Source organism: Myotis daubentonii, chromosome 1 (genome assembly GCF_963259705.1).
Source record: "Myotis daubentonii chromosome 1, mMyoDau2.1, whole genome shotgun sequence".
Lineage (NCBI taxonomy): Eukaryota > Metazoa > Chordata > Mammalia > Chiroptera > Vespertilionidae > Myotis > Myotis daubentonii.
The window spans coordinates 34,043,868-34,065,179 of record NC_081840.1 but is presented as its reverse complement, the minus strand read 5'-3'; the positions used below and the strand labels follow the sequence as shown (position 1 = coordinate 34,065,179).

The window sequence follows — 21,312 nt, the reverse complement described above, 5'->3', positions numbered from 1 at the left end:
TTAGCTCTTGAAATTCGTTCCTGAAAAAAGTGACATTGACCTTCTGGAGGAACATAAACATGAGCTGGATCGGATGGCCAAGGCTGACAGGTTCCTCTTTGAGATGAGCCGGTGAGTTTAAAAATGCTTAAAGGTAAAGACGTCCCTTACTCTCTAAGGAAGTTAAACTTTTGCTTCATGTTGAAGCCTTTTTGAATTGCAGAATCTTTTCAAGTCAGAGTCGTGTGGAATTTGTTTTGCTTATTTGCGTCCTTGTCCGTGGGTGAGACAGGGTCAGGGTTTCTTCACAATTATCTCTACTTCTGGGCTTTTTGACTCATGAGTTTCGACCTATTCAAGTTATAACTTCCTGGTTCCATTCAGTGTCATGCTCCTCACCTCTGATTTTGGGGAATTGTTTCTCACTCTCCCTTCTACTTCCACATCTCAATGATGGACAGACTCTGATGTCAACCTGGAGCCCACATAGCTGAACAGCCAGGTCTGGGTGTTGAATCATGACACAAGCAGACATCACTAATCGATGGTGACATTCTTCCCACAGAGCCTTGGCAAGCTTTCCAAGCCTTCTCCAGAAGTCCCTGCAGCAGCCATTGTTCTTAGTTGACTCTGGCGTGTGAGTTAATATAGGTACCCTCCCAGGCCTAGCAAATTGATTCTGCACTAGAGAAGGACCAGCAGTCCTGAAACTCGCAGCCAGCCCAGGCAGAGCACTTCTGAGTGCCAGAGGCCAACATGTGTAGCCAAGGTGGACATGCCTCTTACTCCACATTGCTGCCCAATCCAGACTTATTTTTGTTGTTCTCTCTCAACTTGCCTACTGCAGGAGGACAAAGGATGGTTTTGAAATTTTGACAGGTGTGCCCAGCAACCTGTGTAGACAACCTGATGGCCACCTACAATAGCTCCACGTAGTCTTTGTCCAGACCTTTGTGTGCATCATCTCACTTAGTCCTCCTGTCGGCCCTGCCAGGAGGGCTGTGAGGTCCAGAGCTGTTCTCTTCCATTTAACGGAGTCGTTATGGTACCTGTTCAAGGTCACCTAATAAAGGAGAGCCTGGACCGCACACCCAGGTCTGTCTGATTGCATAGAATATATTTGGAGGAGGGGCTGATCCCTGGCCCTACTGGACTGAAATTTCCACCCGAGAGCCATATAGGCAGTGATTTCAGAAGATCTGGCCCAAAATGTCCACTCTCTCCTTCTCAGCAGCTTAGAGCTTCTAACCTTGGTGGTGACCAGGGGCCAGATCTATCCTTCTTATCTGGAGTAGCCAGTTGCTATTTTGGAAGGCAGAGCTTGCCAGCCCTCAGGGAGCAGAGAGGGAGCAACACGGAAAAAGAAGGTTTGGAGATGTGAGTGAGTGAGAAGATGGTATGAGGAGAAAGTGCTGGAGGCAGTTTTCCTCTGTGCTTTTGCCACAGGCAGACTTGTGGAAAGTGAAGAATCCAGGAGAGAAGTGTAGGAAACAGCCCTTTATTTGCAGCAGAAGGGGGAGTCTTATCACTTACATTCCCTTTTACCCCTTCTCTGTTCAAGAACTGCTGGGACTTGGAGGAAGGGAAGGGGCCTTTAGTCAACTGCAGCCAGCCATTGTCTAATCTGATTGGAGAGGAGGACCCTGGAGCAATTGCCCAGTTCCCCTGTAGGTCTGAGGAAAGTGGGCCCTCAAGGCAGAGTTGTCTCATGCCCATGTTCCTCTCCAGGAGAGAGAGAGAGAAACAGAGAGAGAGTCTGGGGTTGGGGAGAGGGCTCTGAGGTACCTCCCCTCCAAGTCCATTGAGTGAACATAGACATATTAAGTGATGCTCATCAGTCTATGCTTGCTTTTACAGAATTAATCACTATCAGCAAAGATTACAGTCACTGTACTTCAAAAAGAAGTTTGCAGAGCGTGTCGCAGAAGTTAAACCTAAAGTGGAAGGTAAAGTCAAAATCAAGCCGCCCAGATTGAAAATGATGTTCATTTTAAGTGCCCATGTCCAAGTGCAATCCTAATGCATATAGTAAACAGGATTCCTTTGGTGGTGTTTTTGCTCAAAATCTTTTGGGATTCTGTCAGGTGATTACTTATTGTCAGCACCTGGCTCGCTGGCCTGGCCTGGGCTCTGGAGCTCACAGCACACCTCCTGGCTCCTCTGCAGGACTGGGGTTTTGACCACATGGTGTTACTGAGGAATATATTTGACTGCTACTAGCATTAAACTTTTAACTAGCTTTCTTGCAACAGGCCTTACTAGATTTTTCTAAGGGAAGACTTGAAGCTATAAATGTGGGTTTATTTTGAGACGATTAAATATGTAAATGTTTGAAATATGGTCGAGGCAGCTGGAGAGCACAGCCCCAGAAGGCCGGCTGGAACCGAGACCCTGCTCGGGCCCTGATCCCTGATGCCACCTGCAAGCTGTAACATGCAACACACCTGACCAATGTTTCTATCAATGGAATTGATCAGTAAGCCTGTTGATCTGACTCACACCGGGCAAGAAAGTGTTTGCAAAGGAATGTGGGAAGTGCACTTTCTGTTCTGTGTATTTCTAACTGCTTCTGGTTGATAAGTCAGCCAAGAAAAGCCCTGGAAAGAGAGAGGATTGTGCAACTGCCAGTGGGCCTCTTGAACAGGGTTAGCCGGCTTTCTGTCCTCTTGCTTTTTGCTTCTAATTCAGGTGTTTCGAAAGTGCCCCTGGCCATCTAACAACCCAGTCTTGCACCTTCAGTACATACTCAGTGTGTGGAGTTAGAATGGGTTTCACTGAAAAGTCTCGGTTGTCATAGTTGTGTTTGTGCATGTTTTGTTTTGAAGCGATCCGCTCTGGCTCAGAAGAGGTGTTTAGGAGCAGTGCCCTGAAGCAGTTGCTGGAAGTGGTTTTGGCATTTGGAAATTACATGAATAAAGGCCAAAGAGGCAATGCATATGGATTCAAGATATCCAGCCTAAACAAGATTGCTGACACAAAATCCAGTATTGACAAGTAAGTACGGGATCTTGGAGGACCCATGGCTTAAATCTGGACCCTCTGGTCCTGCAGTCTCCGGTGTGCACTTGTCTCTCTCACTCTTCTCTCTCACAAGCATGGGTACCCCCAAGTTCCTAGTGAGCCAATTATCCTTCATCCATTTTCAGTCCACAGGGATATCATCTAGTCCAAGTTTTTTGTTTGTTGGGTTTTCTTAGATAAACTTTTCATGTGGACTAAAGACAAATTCACTAATTATAAATGTACATCTTGCTAATTTTCACAAATTGAACACATCTGTGTAACTAGTGCCAGATCAAGAAAGAGAACACAACCAGTGTTCACATAGGCTGTGCATGACTCCCAGTCACGACCCCCACAGAGACCCGTGTTGTAGGGAAAAGGCTCAAAACCTGACAGCTGGCGATAGACGTGAAGCATGCTGGGTTTTCACACATTGACGCTAGCAGCCACGTGAAAAAAGTATGGTGTAAATGTCTCTTGGCTGTTGGTGCTCAGCTGCTCATCCCAAGACGCGTTAAAGTGCTGCCTATAAAGTGGGTTTCAGGTGGACAGACTGTTGGAGACACTGAGGTGTGGAAATGCCCTGGTGTCATTAGCAGGGAGGGTCATTAGCACATTCAGTCTCGTCTCCCTGAGAGCCACGTGTCTCTAAGGTTCTCGCTGACTTCAAACAAACATGCACAGCTGTTTCTAAGATCAACTTCTCTGTACCTTCATTCTTCTGTAAAATATGTGGACTGTTCACCCTAATCATTCCTAACTAGTGAGGCTTATTGAGGCATAGCGTTATGGCCACCTAAATCCTCCCATAGGAAATAATGCGTTACATTGCGAGGCTAAGCCTTATTGTCGCGCTGTGCGGAGATGGATGAACAGAGGAGAGCTGTTGTTTTCTCACGGCCACCTTGTTTTTACTGTAAGCACTTGCTCCTTTCTCGGGCACTTCCACACTGATGGTCACCACAGCCCATGAAGGACACGGGCCAAGTGCTGCATCACCTGCTGTCAGATAAAGACACTGGGGCACTCATTCCACTTGCCCACGGCCACAGCAAGCAGGGTGTTTGGCCTTACAGGTATTTGACACCTGTCATTGCTCTGTCTGCAGCTCTACACGACAAAACAGGTCTTTGGAGGTTGTAGTAAATAACTGTGGCATCTTACTTACAACATCAAGAGCAGCCATCTCTTTACGGAAGGGTGTTCTCTTCACCTGCACTTGCAAGTTGGGGAAGAGGGAAACCCTCACCACCAGTCAGTCCTGTTCTCCCACTCTTTCTGCCTCTTCCCCCTCTAGCCACACCCCCCTTCCTACACACACACAAGCCTCTGATATCCTTTGCCCTCCCCAACTTACTGATAACCTGACCCCTACTGTGGGATGAACTGCTTATTGAAGTTACAGATTTTATCTACTCCACAAGCCTTTTCAAAACAAAATGAAAGCATTTCTGATCTCTTTCTTTTTCCCCTTCTTTCTGCTTGTGAATATTTCCCCGCCCCCCCCCCACCCCCCCGAAGTAGCACAGTGTCTAATAAACCTACAGTGCCTAGCAGAGGGCCTTGCCCATAAGCACTCTTTAAATATTCATTGAATCTAATCAAACTACACAAGGGAGGGGTCAGTCAGCATGAAGGGTACAGTCACTCTGCGTTCAAAGGCTTGTTTCTGGTCATGACAAGAGGATGATAGAATGTGCGCCTGAGCTGTTTTCTTATTCTCCAAGAATGTATATTCAGTCCAATGAGGTGTTATTTGGATAGCAAACATATATGGAAGCTCAGCTCTGGTTTTATTTTTATTTTTTGCTAGTCCTCACCCGAAGATATTTTTCCCATTGATTTTTTTTAGAGAGAATGGAAGGGAGGGGGAGAGATAGAGAGAGAGAAACATTGATGTGAGAGAGACACATATCCCAACCAGGGCTGGGAATCAAGCCTGCAACCAAGGTACGTGCCCTTGACCGGAATCAAACCCAGGACCCTTTGGGTCTGTGGGCCTACACTCTATCCACTGAGCCAAACCAGCTAGGTCTCAGATCTGGTTTTAAATCTGTCTACACTAAGAAAGGTATATGTGGTCAGTTAAATTTAATTTTTTCTAAATAACAAAGCATTTCTCTGAAATAATGAAGAAAAATAGCATTTCCCTTTCTTTGATGGTGGTTGGGAATTTGCTCCCTCGGGCTGCTCCTCAGGTAGCAGGGACATGGGCAGATAGTCACGTAGATTCTGGGAACTGCAAAGTTGACGTGCAGTGATACAGCTAGAATTTTTAACCACTGTTTTACTTTGCTGAGCAATTGTTCTCTAATTATTGAGAGAGAAAAAAATAGGGGAATTTTTTTTACATGTGAGCAGTTGACTCAGAGGAACAGAATTACATTGACTCTGAAGCTGTGAGGGCAATTAGAGTGTTTTTCACTGTTGTGGAAGAGAAAACCGTGGCAGCTGCTACTTGAGCTGGAGGTGGGTGGGCTGTTGTGACAGCACTGTGAATTAGCAGCCATCTAAGAATTATGGAAATGTTTTAAAAGAAATGCATTGTGTCCTGATTATGATAACTTCCAATAGACTAGTAGTTATTGATCCTGGCTGTTAGAATCACTGTGGAGTTTTAAAAAAAAATACCCACACCTTGCCCTGGCGGCGAGGTGGTTAGAGCAACAGCCCACACACTGAAGGATTGCAGGTTCGCTCAGGGGCAGGTATCTGGGTTGCAGGTATCCCTGATCCCAGTGGGGGTGCATACAGGAGGCAACCCATTGATGTGTCTCTCTCACATTGATATTTCTCTCCTCTCTCTCTCTTTCCTCCTTTCCCCTCCCTTCTACTCTCTCTGAAAATCAATGGAAAAAATATCCTTGGGTGAGGAATTAAAAAAAAAAAATGCCCACACCTGGCCCCACCTCATTCCAATTAAATGACTCTTAGTTGGGCCCACGTATCAAGTCCAGGTGATTATAGCACGCAGGGAGTCGGGGACAACAGGGCCAGACTACCACAGCTTGGCCTAATAGTGTTCTGAGACGCCTGCCTTTTCAACCCAGGTCAGTGAGGGTTCAGACCTGTCACCACTGAAGAGGGAAGTGAGTTATGCAGTTAGGAGCTGAAGTGTTGCTAAAATTAGGAAGTGGATTCTTGGCTGCCAGGACACCATATCCATGATAGCACAGTCCTGGCCCACTTCCAGCCCCAGCCCTGAAATTGGGAGCGTTCTAACTCTCTGGCCACCCTTTGCCACAACAGCAAAGCAAGTAAGTCAGAGGGGAAAACAGTTATCATAGAGGTCAAAGAAACTGTAAGCGAGAATTATCAGTAATTGTCATCAGTGAGTTGCTGCTCTGTACTTTTAGACTTGAAATAGCTATCCTCATTGGTGGGTTAAACATCCCTCAGTCCCCACCCCACCCTGCCTGGTATGCACTCTCTGGGCACACCTCTTCTTTGGGCGGATGCACTGTGAGGGTATGCCCCCGATGGTAATGGTTCAGCTTCATTTCAGTCACCCAGATTTTGAAGGATGTTATTTATGGGCCTTAGAAGTAATTCCTATCCCCTGTCCTTCCCTCATAGAAGATGTACGCTTCCTTTTGACATATGCTTATATAAATTTCATGTAGGCTCTCCCAATATCCCCTTCTTTTGAGAATCCTTGCCTTATAGGAACCTCCAAAATTTGAAATTAATGCAGGAATATAGCATTCTTGTGGGTTCAACCACTTGAATGTGCAAATCATATGCAGATATTAACCATGATTAATATTCTTTCCTTCTTTGATTGTAGGAACATTACACTTTTGCACTATCTCATAACTATTGTGGAAAATAAATACCCCAAGGTTCTCAACCTAAATGAAGAACTGCGGGACATTCCTCAAGCAGCAAAAGTAAAGTAAGTACAGTGAAATTTTTAGTTTTTATATCACTTGGACTGTGCCTTAGCCATTGAGAGAATCGGTTAGCTTTGCCTGAAAGGGGGCCTTCTGCTTGCTTTCCCCTGAATACTAGTATATGAAGTGAAGTTTGAATCTTACCCAAATCACTCAGATGTGTGACATGGTTTTGAATGTAAGTGTGTGTGCTAGCTCCTTTGGAGTACTCCCGCATGTGGTGCTTAACTTCCACGAGACCTCATCATGGGTTTATTCAGAGTATGCATTGTGAGTTCAGGAATGTGGTTTCACTAGTACTTTTCAAAGGCAGTTATATTAAAATATAGGTAGTAAGGGAGGATAGACGGGTGAGCAAATAGAAGACCTGATGTCAGGGCGTAGCTGGTAGCTTTCACATGTGCACGCACACTCCCAGAAACCAAGGCAACTTTTTAATGGAAAGCAGTCCTTATGCAAATGAAGGCGCTAAAAATAAAAAGTGGAAAGTTGCCAAACTTTTACCACAAACTTCACACCACTTTTCAGAGACTGAGAAGCAGGCAATTTCCCTTGCTGTTCTCTCTCCTCCTACTTTTGGCCTTTTTTTTTTTTTTTTTTTTTTTTAACATTTTAGCTGCATCTTTTTGTAGTGAATTTGAAAAGCATGATAAGCAGGCTTTCTCTCTGTAGAGTTTGGTAAAAGTGCACCATGTAAGACATGAAGTTAACAATGAAGTGTTGGTGAGTTTGTTTACGTGTGGATTATCAGTGATATTCTCTAATTTAAAAGTCGTCAAATAGAAAGTGTTATGGAAGAAGTCCAGGGAGTTTTCTCTGTTTTTGTTTTTAAAGGCACAATAAAAACTAGTTAGTACAACCTTAAGAAAAATAATTGTTGATTGAAAGTTAAGCCATCACCTTGCAGTTTTCACATCATTGGAGCTTTAGTGAAAAGCAATACACAATTATAAAGAGCACAACGTGGCTGTGGCTGTGGACAAGCTCGCTTCTTTTACTTGTTCAAAGGGGGACACACATGGCAACACACTCATTTTCACATAGCGTGATTTGCTTAAGTAATATCTTTGAGATTAAAACATGGAATATTTTTGTATGTATGGAAAGATATTTTTATTCTGCTATTTTTAACCTATACTAAAACAGATCTGCTGGCTGTGGAAAAGAAAAGACATAATTCCACAAGTTTAACATGGTGTTGTCTTTCTGTGAAATATGAACATTGAAGGGAATTTTAAACATTTAAAGTAAACTGGTATGGACTTCCAAGCATGAAATATTAAGCCACCATATATTTAACACGTGTAAGTCACATATTCGTTACTAAAAGTTGCTCTTTGTAACAGCATGACGGAGCTGGACAAAGAAATAAGCACCTTGAGAAGTGGCCTGAAAGCGGTGGAGATGGTGAGTGTGTGTTTCTTTTCTAATTCCCCGTCTCGCCGCTGCGCCTGGTGCTGGTGACATCCAGCATGTGGTGTGCCCGCACAAACAGTTACTGACTTAAAAGAAAACAGCAACACTAAAGAAGCAAAGGCAGGTTGTGTTCAGCCAGGCAGCAGGGTTTCCTGCCTGGGAAGCAGGGCTCATTGACGTGGGCTGGACCAGATACTCTTCAGGGATCCTCACGGTGTTCCCGTCCTGTTAATAAATGATGTGTGCTCTCTCCGTAGTCATGGAACTTCTCTGTTGTGTTCAGGGAGTGTGTATTGAGCAGACACTTGGGGGTATGGCCCGTTCTCAAGGTGAGGGGTCGGGACGATTCAGAGTCCTTGCCGTCCAGGTGTTGCAATGGCCAAGAGCAGTCAGTCCAGAGAACACATTTGTGCAGCGTGGCCACCTCCAGAAAAGCACGGTGACGGCAAAGGGGCTTCGGGAGAAGGGTGAAGGTAGCTTAGCCGAGGCTGGGAATGACTGGCATGTGGTAGTTAGAGGAAGCGTCCTTTCTGCAGGAGATGACATGAGCTACGCTGGGAAGGAGGGTAGACCTAGGTGCGTGGAAGGGAGGATGTCCAGGGTTACAGACAACCTGGCCCAGGCCTCAGCGGGAGGGAAGCAGGTCAGACCGCTGGCGGCAGTGGAAGACCATGGCTGTGATGGCACAGTGCCACCAGCTGCTGCACGGATGTCCCTGTCAGTGAGGAGCAGGTCAGGGGTGAGGAGCCTCGCTCAGGAGAATGGACATAGCTCCGGTCTGGCACTCGGTGCGGGAGGCCGATTCGCAGGCAGCTTGGAAAGGTGCCCCTCTCTCAGATATTTTTCAAAACGATGCTATAGAAAGTAATTGACTCCATTAAAGACATAGTTCAACAAAAATTGAAGTTATAATGTCTAATCTTTTCCGTTTGCTTTTAGTAAACTAAGAAGCATGTAAGGTTTTCTTTTCCCCTGGGGAGGAGGGGAAGCTGTTTAAAAAGAAAAGCCGATGAGTGAACTTTCCTCCCAGTCCCAGTGGGCGAGACTGGGGGAGTCGTGGGACATCGTCGGTTTTCAGAGGCCAACGGAGAAGGGCCGCTTGGGACGAGGCTGTTTTTCTTCCTCCCGGGAGAAGGCTTTCTTGAGCTGGAATGGCAGTCATGACCGCCCTACAGACTGATCACCAGCTACTTCACAGCAAGGCTCGGGGCGGGGCAAGGAAGTTTTGTGTTTGGGTTTATTAAAGGTAGTTTTGCTGAAATCTCTCCGGCCCTGGGTCAGGTACGCTGTCACACGCTCTTCATAGGAAAGGGGCTCCAGAAGCCTCCCCTCCCCGTCCCCCGGCAGCTTAAATGTCAAGATGCAGCGTGGGAAGGAAATATAAATAGTCATGTGCCCTAATTGTGATTGGCAAAAGGTGATTATATTGTTCTTTTGAAACTCTACACTAATGAAACACTTTAAAACTGCCTTCACGTCTACATCTCTCACACACAAACAATGCTAAGTTTCCAGAGTGCTAGGATTGTGGCCATTTTTTCCATCAGAGCAAGCTCCCTAATTTATGAGTTTCCACTTCTGTTATTTCATTTGACTCTTGTGGTGATGTAGACACTGCCCTTCCTTTACAAGTGAAGAAACTGAGGCCCAGGCCACTTGCCACGGCTTGGAACCAAATCCGTGGCAGAGCTGGGTCAGAGCCCATGGCCCGTGGCCCTATCGCTGCTTGTTGGCACCTCTGCCAAAGCCGGTGAAGAAGGATAGACCCAGATTACATCCGTTGGTACACAGCATCGTTGTTACTGAGACTCTGGAGTCAGGCAGACCTGAGTTCAAATTCTGGCCCTGTCATACATCAGTCATGTGACTTTGCATAAGGATTTAAAACCCTCTACAATGCCTCACTCATGGAGGTGTTGTGGGATTAAATAAGCAAGTGCATCTGGTAATGGTTGAAATTAAAATTCAATTTGAGTAATGTGTGTTCGTCACCATGGTAACAGAGAATATGGATAATTAACAATGCACTGTTACTCCTCACCTGTCCGTTCATAAAAACTGAATCACTGGGTGGACAAGAAGGAAAATGGTAGCTACAGTTGAAATTCTACCTACCCAGATATCATGGTTTGGGAAGTAAATAGATTTGGCAGAGAGGGAAAGAAAAAAAAAATCAAGGAACCAGAGTTCTTGTTTAACGTCTATTAATTTTATCCAGATACTAATCTGCTTACATTTAAGCCAGTGTAAGGAGTCACACTGATAAAGGCAGACGATTGAATAAATTGCTGTTTTCAAGTATGTGTGCACCTGGGCATGGCCTAGCATGGTGGGCAGATGGCAGGTGGAGCGAGGGCATCACAAAATGTTCCAGAGCAGGTTTCCGACTCACTAAATTTGAGCATATGGAGAATGAGACACGGTGTGTCTGCATTCAAGGCTTACACTGACATTATCCGTTTCCTGGGTTTAAGGAGCTGGAATATCAGAAGTCTCAGCCCTCGCAGCCTGGAGACAAATTTGTGTCCGTTGTCAGCCAGTTCATCACAGTGGCCAGCTTCAGCTTCTCCGATGTTGAAGATCTTCTAGCAGAAGCTAAGGATCTGGTAAGTTTCCCCTTGCAAAGGGCTGGTACTTTCAGATATTATACTATAAGCATATTTTCACCCCCCAGGCTGTGATCAATTAAAACATACCCTTTTTGTCTGCCTGGCCTATGTTGCCTTTAAGTTAGCAAGATTATGAAGTATCCAAATGGTGTAAAACCGCTAAATAAACTAAGACAGTTTTCTACTGATTAATAGTGGGTCAAAGTACTTATCGCTGGAAACCAGAAAAGAGATTATGAAAACTAAAGTCAGGCAATGTGAGATCAGGTGTGACAAGACCATGTGCCTCAGTGTGCTCTCCTGAGATGCTTGGGAGGACAGGATACTTCCTCTTGAATCTCTAGCAGAACTTATGCCAAGTTCAGCAGGCCAGAGGATGGCCCACATGTAATATTCACAGTGGAGAGTAATTTATTCTACTCAAAGTTTGTAAAAATATGTTTTTATTTTTGGGAATTGATTTTTTTTTCAAGAGTGAGTCTGTAAACTATAATCACTATGCAATAATAGATAATTCCATGACAAATGATAAACAATAAAGACAATCAGAATAAATAAACAAGAACTTATTAAATGAGGTGTCTCTTAATCCTCTTAAGGCTTATTGCCAGAGGAATACTTTTTAATAAGATTTCTTTTTATAATTTTTGCTATTTCAAAATCTTGTGTTTCTATAAAGGAAAAATTTGTGTTGGTTAATTATTAAGACCTTTAAATTCTCCTGCCCATTTTCTCTCTCTCTCTCTCTCGTTATTTCCTCTTCCAAAATATATACATACTCATATACATATATAGGCATATATTCTCTCATTTTCTTTCTCGTTGTTGATAAATTATATTAAGCCCTTTCCCTGAACTATTAAGTACTTTTATACACCCATCTCTCAATTACCACAAATTTCACTTTAACTTGAATCTTTCCTTTGAAACTTGAGTAATGGATGTCATTTTTCTGTGGTCACATGTTCAGTTATAGAATTGGATGCTTGTTCTGTAAGTGTGCACACATACTGGTTAAAATTAAGAAGTAGATACATTAGATAGTCTCAACAGTAAACCCCATTTCCAACATTATTACATAAATGGAAAGACAATACATGTTCAATGACTGCTGTTAGAGGTCCAACCTCTGATGACTGCAATAGGTCAGCTATGCCAGCAGCCTCCACCGGGATAGCCCTCCGTGTCTGTGTGTGCCTCACCGCTTGAAGTACACACTCGGTAAGGAAGGGGACCTCCTCCCCAAACCGGGCAATATAGTACCTACTTCATCAAGGGCTCAAACATTTTTATGGGAATCAACTGGATAGTTAACATTTTATTTAAACACACACATACACAGTGTGTTTTTTCTCTTTATTTTAGCATGGGAACTTTAGTCTGGAACTAGTTTTCTTCATGTTTAAGACAAAAATATACATGACTTCATCAACACTAGAATTCCTAGATAAAAAGATCATTCAGGATGGCTTGGAGCGCATGAACTTGACTGTTTTAGAAACACAATTGTAGGCTGTCTATTGCCATTTTGTTCATACCAGAGCTTTTAGAAATGAGCTTATAAAACCATGGAACAGGCTGGAGCGCTGTATGTGGTGTGTGAAGAATGTTGTGTTTTTTCCTAAAGAGCTCTGGTTTCTAATAGAATATTTCCAAATAAGTAAAACATGAGAACAACTCCTCAGTGATGGAAAAAGTGGTAAAGGAATATTTTATTATAAATTAAAGATATGAAATAACATTTATAAAATATCATCTACATATACACACATACACATATATAACATAATTAAAAATTGTTTATTTAAGAATAAATATTGAGGGGAAATTGAAGGGAGGTAGTCAGAAGGTACAAACATCCAGTCAGATAAGTCAGTCCTGGGGATGTGATGTTCTAAACACAGTGACTGTAGTGAGCACTGCTGTGTGCTGGGGTTGAAAGGTGTTAAGAGAGTAGGCCGAAGAGCTCTCATTGCAAGGGGAAAAAAATATATTTTTCCCTTTTTTCTTTTTTTGTATCTATATGACATGATGGATGTTAACTAAACTTATTGTGGTAATCATTTCACAAATATTGTAAGTCAAGTCATTACACTGGATACCTTAAACTTAAACAGTGCTGTATGCAGTTATATCTCAATAAAACTGGAGGGTGGGATAAAAAATAAAAAGAGACTAAATATTGAAAACATTTCCTTTAGGTAGATAGTATCACTGAAATATCAGAAAAACTTAATAATTAGGCAAGTCATGCCAAAAAAAAAAAAATGAAAGTAGTTAGAAACTTTTGTGATAGGACTGTATAAACTTTATGGTCTAAATATGAAAAAAAAACAACTAAAGTTCTAGAAATTTTTAAGTAGTGAATTAGGTCTAGGGAGTGATCATTTGCTTGACTTTGAATCTAGAAACACCATTCTTAGTAGCTTAACATTACAGAGAAAGAAAAAGTCCAACCAACAGTTTGACCAGCATTGAACATATTTGGATGATCGTAATGACGCTGGCTCCTGGCAGCATGTGATTTCAAGTTATGAAGATAACTGCCAGAAGAACTAAAATTAGAAACAGTTAAAACTAAAAAGAATGAAAATACTATTTTATCATGTACATATATTTTAATATAACTTTTAAAAATTCTCCCTTAATCAGTTATTGTTTTCTAATTGAGGCCCAGGAAATATGATAATACTGGCATTATTTATTATTAGAAAGAGCATCTAAGAAGCACTGGATCCCATTTGTTTTTGATATTGACCATATGGCACCAATAAATGATATTAAACTACTTCAAAGAAAAGTTAAAAGTACAAGTTTCCCTACCCCTGCTGAGTTTGCTATTAGTTTTATGTCTTGAGTGCTCTGCCCTATGATATTTTGCTTTCTTGTTTTTTACTACTGTTTAGTTAATAAAAAGCCATAGGAGGTAATCATAGATTTTAAGCTGAAATGTGGCAGACAAGAATAAATGGTTTCAAAAGTCGAGGAGTATTCATTCTTTTACTTTAAAAATGACAGATAGACATGTTTGGCAGCCAAAGATAAATGCAGGCTCACTCAAATCCCGCAAGTTAAATTTGGCTCAACTTGAGCTTGAGTGCTGGAGGGATTTGATAGTGGAACTCTCGTGGAACACCGCATTTACTAAAACCTCCTTTCTTCCAGTTTACTAAAGCAGTGAAACACTTTGGGGAAGAGGCTGGCAAAATGCAGCCAGATGAATTCTTTGGCATTTTCGATCAGTTCCTTCAAGCTGTGTCAGAAGCCAAACAAGAGAATGAAAACATGCGAAAGAGGAAGGAGGAGGAAGAGCGCCGAGCGCGCATGGAAGCTCAGGTAAGAGAATGATGGGTTAGTTGGCTAGTTGGCCGATCCCCCCTCCTAGAAGGTCTGTTGCTTCAACTCTTGGTTTGTCAGTAGCACTCTGGTGTGCTGGCAAGAAGGAGGGCACTCTCTAGAATGCTGTTTGGAGTTTAAATCGGTAGCAAGTTTCCCTTGGGCAATTTGGCATCTGCCTCCAAAGCCCCCCAGATTATATCCACATTCCTTGATCTGGAAACTCATTTCTTAGAAATTAGTCTAAAGAAATCACCATAAATTTGCATGAGAACAGCAGTCTTTATAATTGCCCCAACTGCAGACAATCTAAAAAGGCATCAGTTCTAAAGGAGTAATAGCTACATGGAGGAATATTTATGTAGCCCTTAAAAGTCATGTCTTCGAAGACTAATAATTCAAGAAAGCTTACAAAATGATTTCTACACAAAACCTTTTTTTTTAATGTAAAATAAGTGTAAATACAGAAAATAATAGTGGTGCGATATTCCCCCAAAAAGTTCACAATGATTATCTCTTGATAGTAGAATAACCTAGTGTATGGTGACAGGAGAAGATTTGACTTTGGGTGGTGGGCACACAGTACAATATACATATCTTGTAACATAGAAACCCATACCTAAAACCTATATATTCATGTTGACCAATGTCACCCCAATAAATTTAATAAATTAATAAATAAAAGAATTAAGGATGAATTTTTTCCTTTTTGTGTATCTGAATTATCCAAATTTTCTATAATGTATGTGTATTATTTGGCTTTTAATAATAGTAAGTTGCATAGCGGGTTCCAGGCATTCACAATAGATACCGGCTAAGCCTTTGATGTAAGGAGAGTGGCCCGATGAGTATTTGCTTTTAGTCTCTCTGTACCATCAAGGAAACCACTATTTGGGGTCAGTTGAATAGTGATGATGTTCTCATTCCATTATAGAAGTAGAAATTGCTTCAATTGCTCTTTAACTGGAATATCACGAGGTTTACCTAGATTCTGGATGGTGAGATTGTAATCACCAAGTAGTGGTCACTTTTCTCTATTGATTATTGCTTCCACAGTGAGCAATGTCCCAGTGACCCCTCTCTTGTGACTCTGAGGGGGGTTGGCGGCTGTAGATGAACATGGCTGGTGTGGCTGTAGCATTGCCATGTGTCACAGAATTCACCACCACTGTACACAAAATACAGCACTTTGACACTTCTAAGAGGGTGCTTTCTGTTTGCAGCTCAAAGAACAACGTGAAAGGGAACGTAAGATGAGGAAAGCTAAGGAGAATAGCGAGGAAGGCGGCGAGTTCGATGACCTGGTTTCAGCTCTGCGCTCGGGAGAAGTGTTTGACAAAGACCTCTCTAAACTGAAGCGGAATCGCAAACGCATTACCAACCAGATGACGGACAGCAGCCGCGAGAGACCAGTCACAAAACTTAATTTCTAATTTTCCTTGAATACTTTCTTAGAAAGCTCATTAGCAGCCCTTTGAAGTGACTAGAACTTTTCATTACACTGCCTTGCAGTCCGAACAGTGGCAATTTCTCCTTTCATCTGTGAGTGCAGGTGTGAGTGTGTGTGTATGTAAATGTATGTGTATATGTATATTAAAATGTATATAGAAGTCTGAGTGTTATATGGAGACCTATCTGTATGGTTTTTAAAAACCTACGTTACTGTTTGTGCCCAGAAGCCCTTGGTGTATGCATTCATATTGAGTGTGGCTCGTCTTCTTCCCTGAACACCGCCTGTTCAGAAGCACAATACTATCTCCTGAAAGAGATGACAGAGACATTCCCTAGAGTAAAAAGACAAAAAAAAAGCTTGAAATATGATATGGTCTCCAAGCTTGGTGTGCTCTGGAATTGTTTTCATTGGTGAAACCGGTGTTGGAAAGATACAGATTTAAAGTGGTTTTGGTGGTTGCCCATGTGATGCCGGTGCATCGCTTCAGGACCTGACCGGGCGAGCTCAGATTTCTGACGTGGGTGTAGGGAGGCGTCTGTAACTGTCATGGAGGACATCTTGCACACAATCTGAATTATGTAGAATGTCAGTCAGAATCTTTTCATCTATTTAAAACTTGGACATCAATTTTTTTTTCTTAATTTCACTGAGTTCTCTGCCAAGCATCCTAATGATTTCTTTACATTGCTTTTGGGAAGAACACTATCTAAATGCAATCTGTGCTCTTGTTAAAGAAAAAGACTGCCAGAGTGTGCTTGTTCTAACAATAAATAAAATTCCCACCCAAGACCTAAAAGGAGGGATTCTCTGAAGGATTAAAAATTATTTTTAAAATTGTTTATGGGGTGCCTTCCCCCGCTTTTTTTTTTTTGGTATTATCTATTTTCAGTCTTTTTTAGAACAAGCTGTGTCTTCTGTAAATATAGGTCTGGACTAAAGAATACTTAGTAAATGCACAAAATGTCAACAGCACCAACAGAGATGCCGAGATCTGTTTAGCTCTAAGTATGTCTGAAGTGCTTTCCTGTTATATGTTGTCATTTTTAATTGTGTGTCAGTAAAGCTACCTGTAAAACTGCAGTCCAAAAGATAAAGCTCTCAGGGAGAAATGGATAAAAACAATGAACATTAGAAAATAAAATATAGATACTTACCATTCACCTACCAACTCTTAATATTTTTAAATTATATGGTATATAAAGGGGGCTGTTACTTTTTTTTTTTTTTTTTGGCTTTGCTTTATTTATTTGTAGTGGGGGAGGAGGGCTAAGGGTCTCTCTTTTCTTTCCATCTATCCTGTTGTGGTTGGGTTTCCTGTGGAGAGAGTAGTTTGTCCTGTTGCACTAGAACATTATTTACTCACTAAATTGAGTTTTTCATTCAATTAACAAATATTTATTAAACACCTACTATGTGCCAAGCATAGTAGGGCTACAATGGTAAACAAGACAGAGCCTCTGCCCCCAAGGAACTCACGTTCTAATGGGGATGTTAGGGGTGAATAAAATACCAATGCGTGCGCTGTACAGAAATTGTGCTATTTAAAGATAGTTTGTATAAACTATAATGCTTAGCGCGGACGGCAAGGTCCCTGCGCTGTGTGGAAGCTGTGAAATAATGCTCTAAGAGTTGTCAAGAGCTGTGGTTTTCATTTTCCCCTTCATTGCAAACTTAGTGACTTTCTACAATTAATGGAAGTAAATGACTAGCAAATAAAACATAAATACACAGCAGAGGTTGGGCTCCCCCAACCTTTAGTTACCAAGGTCTGCAAATACACCACGTTAAAGGTGCAGGCAGAGACTGTTCAAAAAAGGCTTGGAGATGAGAAGGAGTGGGATATGCTGATGGATTTGTCTATTCCTTAACTAAAGTGCCTCTATATATATTCTTTTCTATTTATAGCAGGAGAATTTGGTCTGGCTCCATTTGGGGACTGCATTTTGAAAATGGCTTTGTTTTACAGTTTAAGGAATAGACAAGTGGTTGGAGAGTCACTAAAGGAGCAAGCTGTGTGTCATGTCCCTGTTGCCCTTTCCAATCATCCTCATTTTGAGATGACCATCCTGGTTTGCCTCCTATGCCATTTCCATTTTTGGTTTCTTTCCCCAAAAGCTGTGTGCAGGTAATTCCATGTGCCATTGTTGGGAAAAAAAAAAAATCTACTTTTTTAGATTGGTGCTGGTGTAAGTAGCCACTTTTCTCTCTTGGATGTGTATTTTAAAGTTTGTGTTTTTTTAAATTAATGCCAAAAAGAAAAAGCATTATAATTTGTAAACTTAATTGTATGTCTTGTATCTTATTAGCTTAGTAGTTGGACCCACTTAGTCTTTAGGTGCAAAACTGTTGCCATAGTACCAAGAAGAATATGTTGTATGTGTTATGAAATTGTACATTTTTTAAATAGCAATATGCAATAAAGAGATGAATTCATTGAGTGTATGTATTTGCTTTCTATGCGTTATTAAGACAGCATTATTAATTTTTTGCACGTTCCACCATTAAATTTAAGTATTGCAAGTTATTTACTAGATCAGAAATAAATACATATTTTTTAACTTGTACATACTAGTCCTAGAAGAGTATAGTTTTCTGCTATGGTAGCATTCAGCATGTCCACAGCCTACAATATGCTACCTCTTTCTATAACCTCTTTGGGTAACTCTGTGAGTTACACAGTTTCATGGTGGGGCTACTGATAAAATTATTCACCTGGGGGTATTGAAAAAACTGTAGTCTCTAGAATCAAAATCTATTTCATGTTGAAGCATTTCCTCTTTAAAAGTTAATTTATGATAGCCGAAACCTGAGGTTTGGCTCAGTGGATAGAGCATCGGCCTGTGGACTAGAAGGTCCCAGGTTCGATTCCGGTCAAGGGCATGTACCTGGGTTGCGGGCACATCCTCGGTGGGGGATGTGCAGGAGGCAGCTGATTGATGTTTCTCTCTCATCGATGTTTCTGACTCTTTATCTCTCTCCCTTCCTCTCTGTAAAAAACCAATAAAATATATTTTTAAAAAAACTTAAAAAAAAATAAAAATAAAAGTTAATTTATGATACAGGTTAATATGGGAAGTGTTGCCTGTTCCAAACAAGGAAGGTGTATTTTATCCTCTGAAAACTGGGCCTTCCTCTTGGCCCCACATCACTTTGGCTGCTTGGCTGTCCTCAATCCATTGTGAAGTCAGGCTGAAAACAGACTCTCCCAGTGGTTGATGGAGGACCCAGGCACTTTCCATCTTCAGAATGGATTGATGATGTCCTTGTAACCCATCTTGTTTTTCATCCAGTCAGTAATACCTTAATCAATAAAGAAAAAGTAAAAAAAAAAACACAAAAACCCGCAAATATATATTTTATTTTATTTTTTTAAAAAAAGGCTACTTTGTTCTCTGACGCTTTGTTCTTATTCAGATGGAAGAGAGCCTTCTACTCATAGGTATATTCCATTCCACAAATGTACTGAATGTACCTACCATTGCCTATTTGTATGTTTGAGCATGAAGCTACATACAGAACCACCTAAACCTTCAGTTGCCCTTGGTGTGTTAATAGAAGTAGGGGAAAACATGAAACTTTCAGATCATTACATTTACTTTTATGTCTTTGGTTCCTCCCTCCTCACCCCCCCCCCCCCCCCACACACACACACACAAAAATCATCACTGGGGAAAATGTGCTTCTGTCAGGAGGTGAAGCTATCTGATCCCTCCAGAACTCTGCCCCTTTTCTAACCAAACATGGGTTTATGTGAGTCAAAAGGATAATCTTTATTAAACTAGTTTAGACAATTATTCAAAAGACTGTTCTGAAAGAGAGTTGTTCGGTGAGATTTTGTTTCCAGGTGGAAAGCCTAAATTAAGAACCCAAAGGCTTAACAATCACTTGATACCATTCAGTTCCATAAACACTAGCTTTGAGAACCACTGGACTGTGTGTAGAGAACTTTGTTCTCTGTCACTTCGTTCTCATTCAGATGGAAGAGAGCCTTCTATCCATGGGACAAGGACCCCGATGCAAAGTTCTGGGCTTCATGCATCGGGGCCATCATTATGTTGAGTTAGGTGCCCATTTTCTGAGACTCTTTATGCCTGTTTTCCCCATTAATATGAACGCTACTGATGTCTAAAAGCCTGTTGAGTTCATAATTAAGAGGTGGCTTAAAGTCTGTAAAGTCTTATCTTAGCGAAAATTTGGAATTCTAGAGGAAAGAGTTTCTTTTTTAGAAGGATTTTTCCATAGCAAAGACCAATCAAAATTATTTTTCTTCAGTCTTATGGGGAAAACATCGAAACTAACCTTTGGTCTCTTCCCTGACACACTTTTGTCTACTGCAAACAACTGTGTGTTTCCATGGTATCAAACAAACAACATGAACACAGGATTGCACGCTAGAGGTTTTTGACAAAGGAGATCCTTATTTTTTATCAAACCTTGATATGTTTTTATTTCTCATGGGAGAGGGGTTTTGAGGTATGAAGTTGCCATGTCATTCCAATAAAGTATTTGTTCTCTGCTTCTCTGCCTGTGGTTTCTTTCACCGAGAGGAGGAAGAGAAGAGACAGTTCAATACTGGTCTTTGGTACCATTTCCTTTTTCATTTACACCCATTATGGTCTATGGGGACATTTCTGTGGCAAAGGAATCTGCGGCCCCCTGCGGGGTGATGAACGTTTCCTGTTAGTGGCCTCCCGCTCCCCCTACTCCGGCCTCCGGGGTAGAGAAACTTTCCTATGTCTGAGATTTGAGGTCCACCTGACTCTTGAGACAGGTGATTGTGCTTAGAGGAGGTGATTGTGATGCTGAGCAATGACCCAGTTGAAGAGGCACAGGAAAGAGAAAGAAGGAGGTGCCTCTACCAGCTGCTTAAAAAGAGAAAGCCCATGAGTGCATGGCCAGGACACTGCCCTACTGAATCCGGTTAAGTTGCCCTATTCCCTTGCACGTGCTCTCCCTCAGCTAAACTCCCTTTGATAACTTATCGCACCCCTTGACTTCCCCAGTTTATCCACATCTGGGAATATCTCCAAGGAACAGGGTAGCTTCTCACAGTTCCTTGAACTTCCATTTCTGACCACCATCCTTTGAGACCAGCCGCGTCTCTAAAACCTCCTGATTAACTCCTAGGCCAGTAGGACCACGCTGTCTATTCCTTAACTCAGTTCTTAACCTTGGCTGCACATTAGAATCACCTGGGAATCTTTTTAAAATCCTGATTTCTGGGCCTCATCCTCTGGACATTCTGTTTCTTTGTTACTAATGTTGTGGCCCCACCCCATCACAAAGAAACAGAATTTCCGGAGGATGAGGCCCAGAAATCAGGATTTTAAAAAGATTCCCAGGTGATTCTAATGTGCCCCCGAGGTTGAGAACCGCTGCCTTAGCTCTACTTTAGAGGTGGGGGCAGAAGTAAAAGGATGGATTGTCACTAGTGAGCTAAGCATGCTCAGGCAGTTCAGATTATAGATCATTAGGACTTCCTGTTTAAGACAGTGTCTGCCAGTTGACTGCATCAGCGGGCTCCCCAGAGGAGCCTGTCCTTCCCTCCCTGTTTTCCCTCACACCATCATCCCACCATCGAAAGGCTTCATTAGGAATTCTCTTAAGACTTTTGAGGAAAACA

General features: G+C 41.9%; 1 protein-coding gene across 4 annotated transcripts in view; it reads left to right on the top strand.

Moving 5' to 3' along the window:
* Positions 1-18,122, top strand: part of DAAM1 (dishevelled associated activator of morphogenesis 1) — a 158,064-nt gene extending 139,942 nt beyond the window's left edge. For all 4 annotated transcript variants that reach the window (XM_059694523.1, XM_059694532.1, XM_059694504.1 and 1 more), the window contains 8 exons: positions 5-111; positions 1,837-1,925; positions 2,805-2,973; positions 6,770-6,877; positions 8,222-8,282; positions 10,766-10,897; positions 14,066-14,236; positions 15,460-18,122. In XM_059694523.1, coding sequence (XP_059550506.1) covers positions 5-111; positions 1,837-1,925; positions 2,805-2,973; positions 6,770-6,877; positions 8,222-8,282; positions 10,766-10,897; positions 14,066-14,236; positions 15,460-15,669 — 1,047 coding nt within the window. In that variant the 3' untranslated portion in view covers positions 15,670-18,122. The remainder of the gene's footprint in view (positions 1-4; positions 112-1,836; positions 1,926-2,804; positions 2,974-6,769; positions 6,878-8,221; positions 8,283-10,765; positions 10,898-14,065; positions 14,237-15,459) is intronic.
* The last annotated feature ends 3,190 nt before the right edge of the window (positions 18,123-21,312 follow it).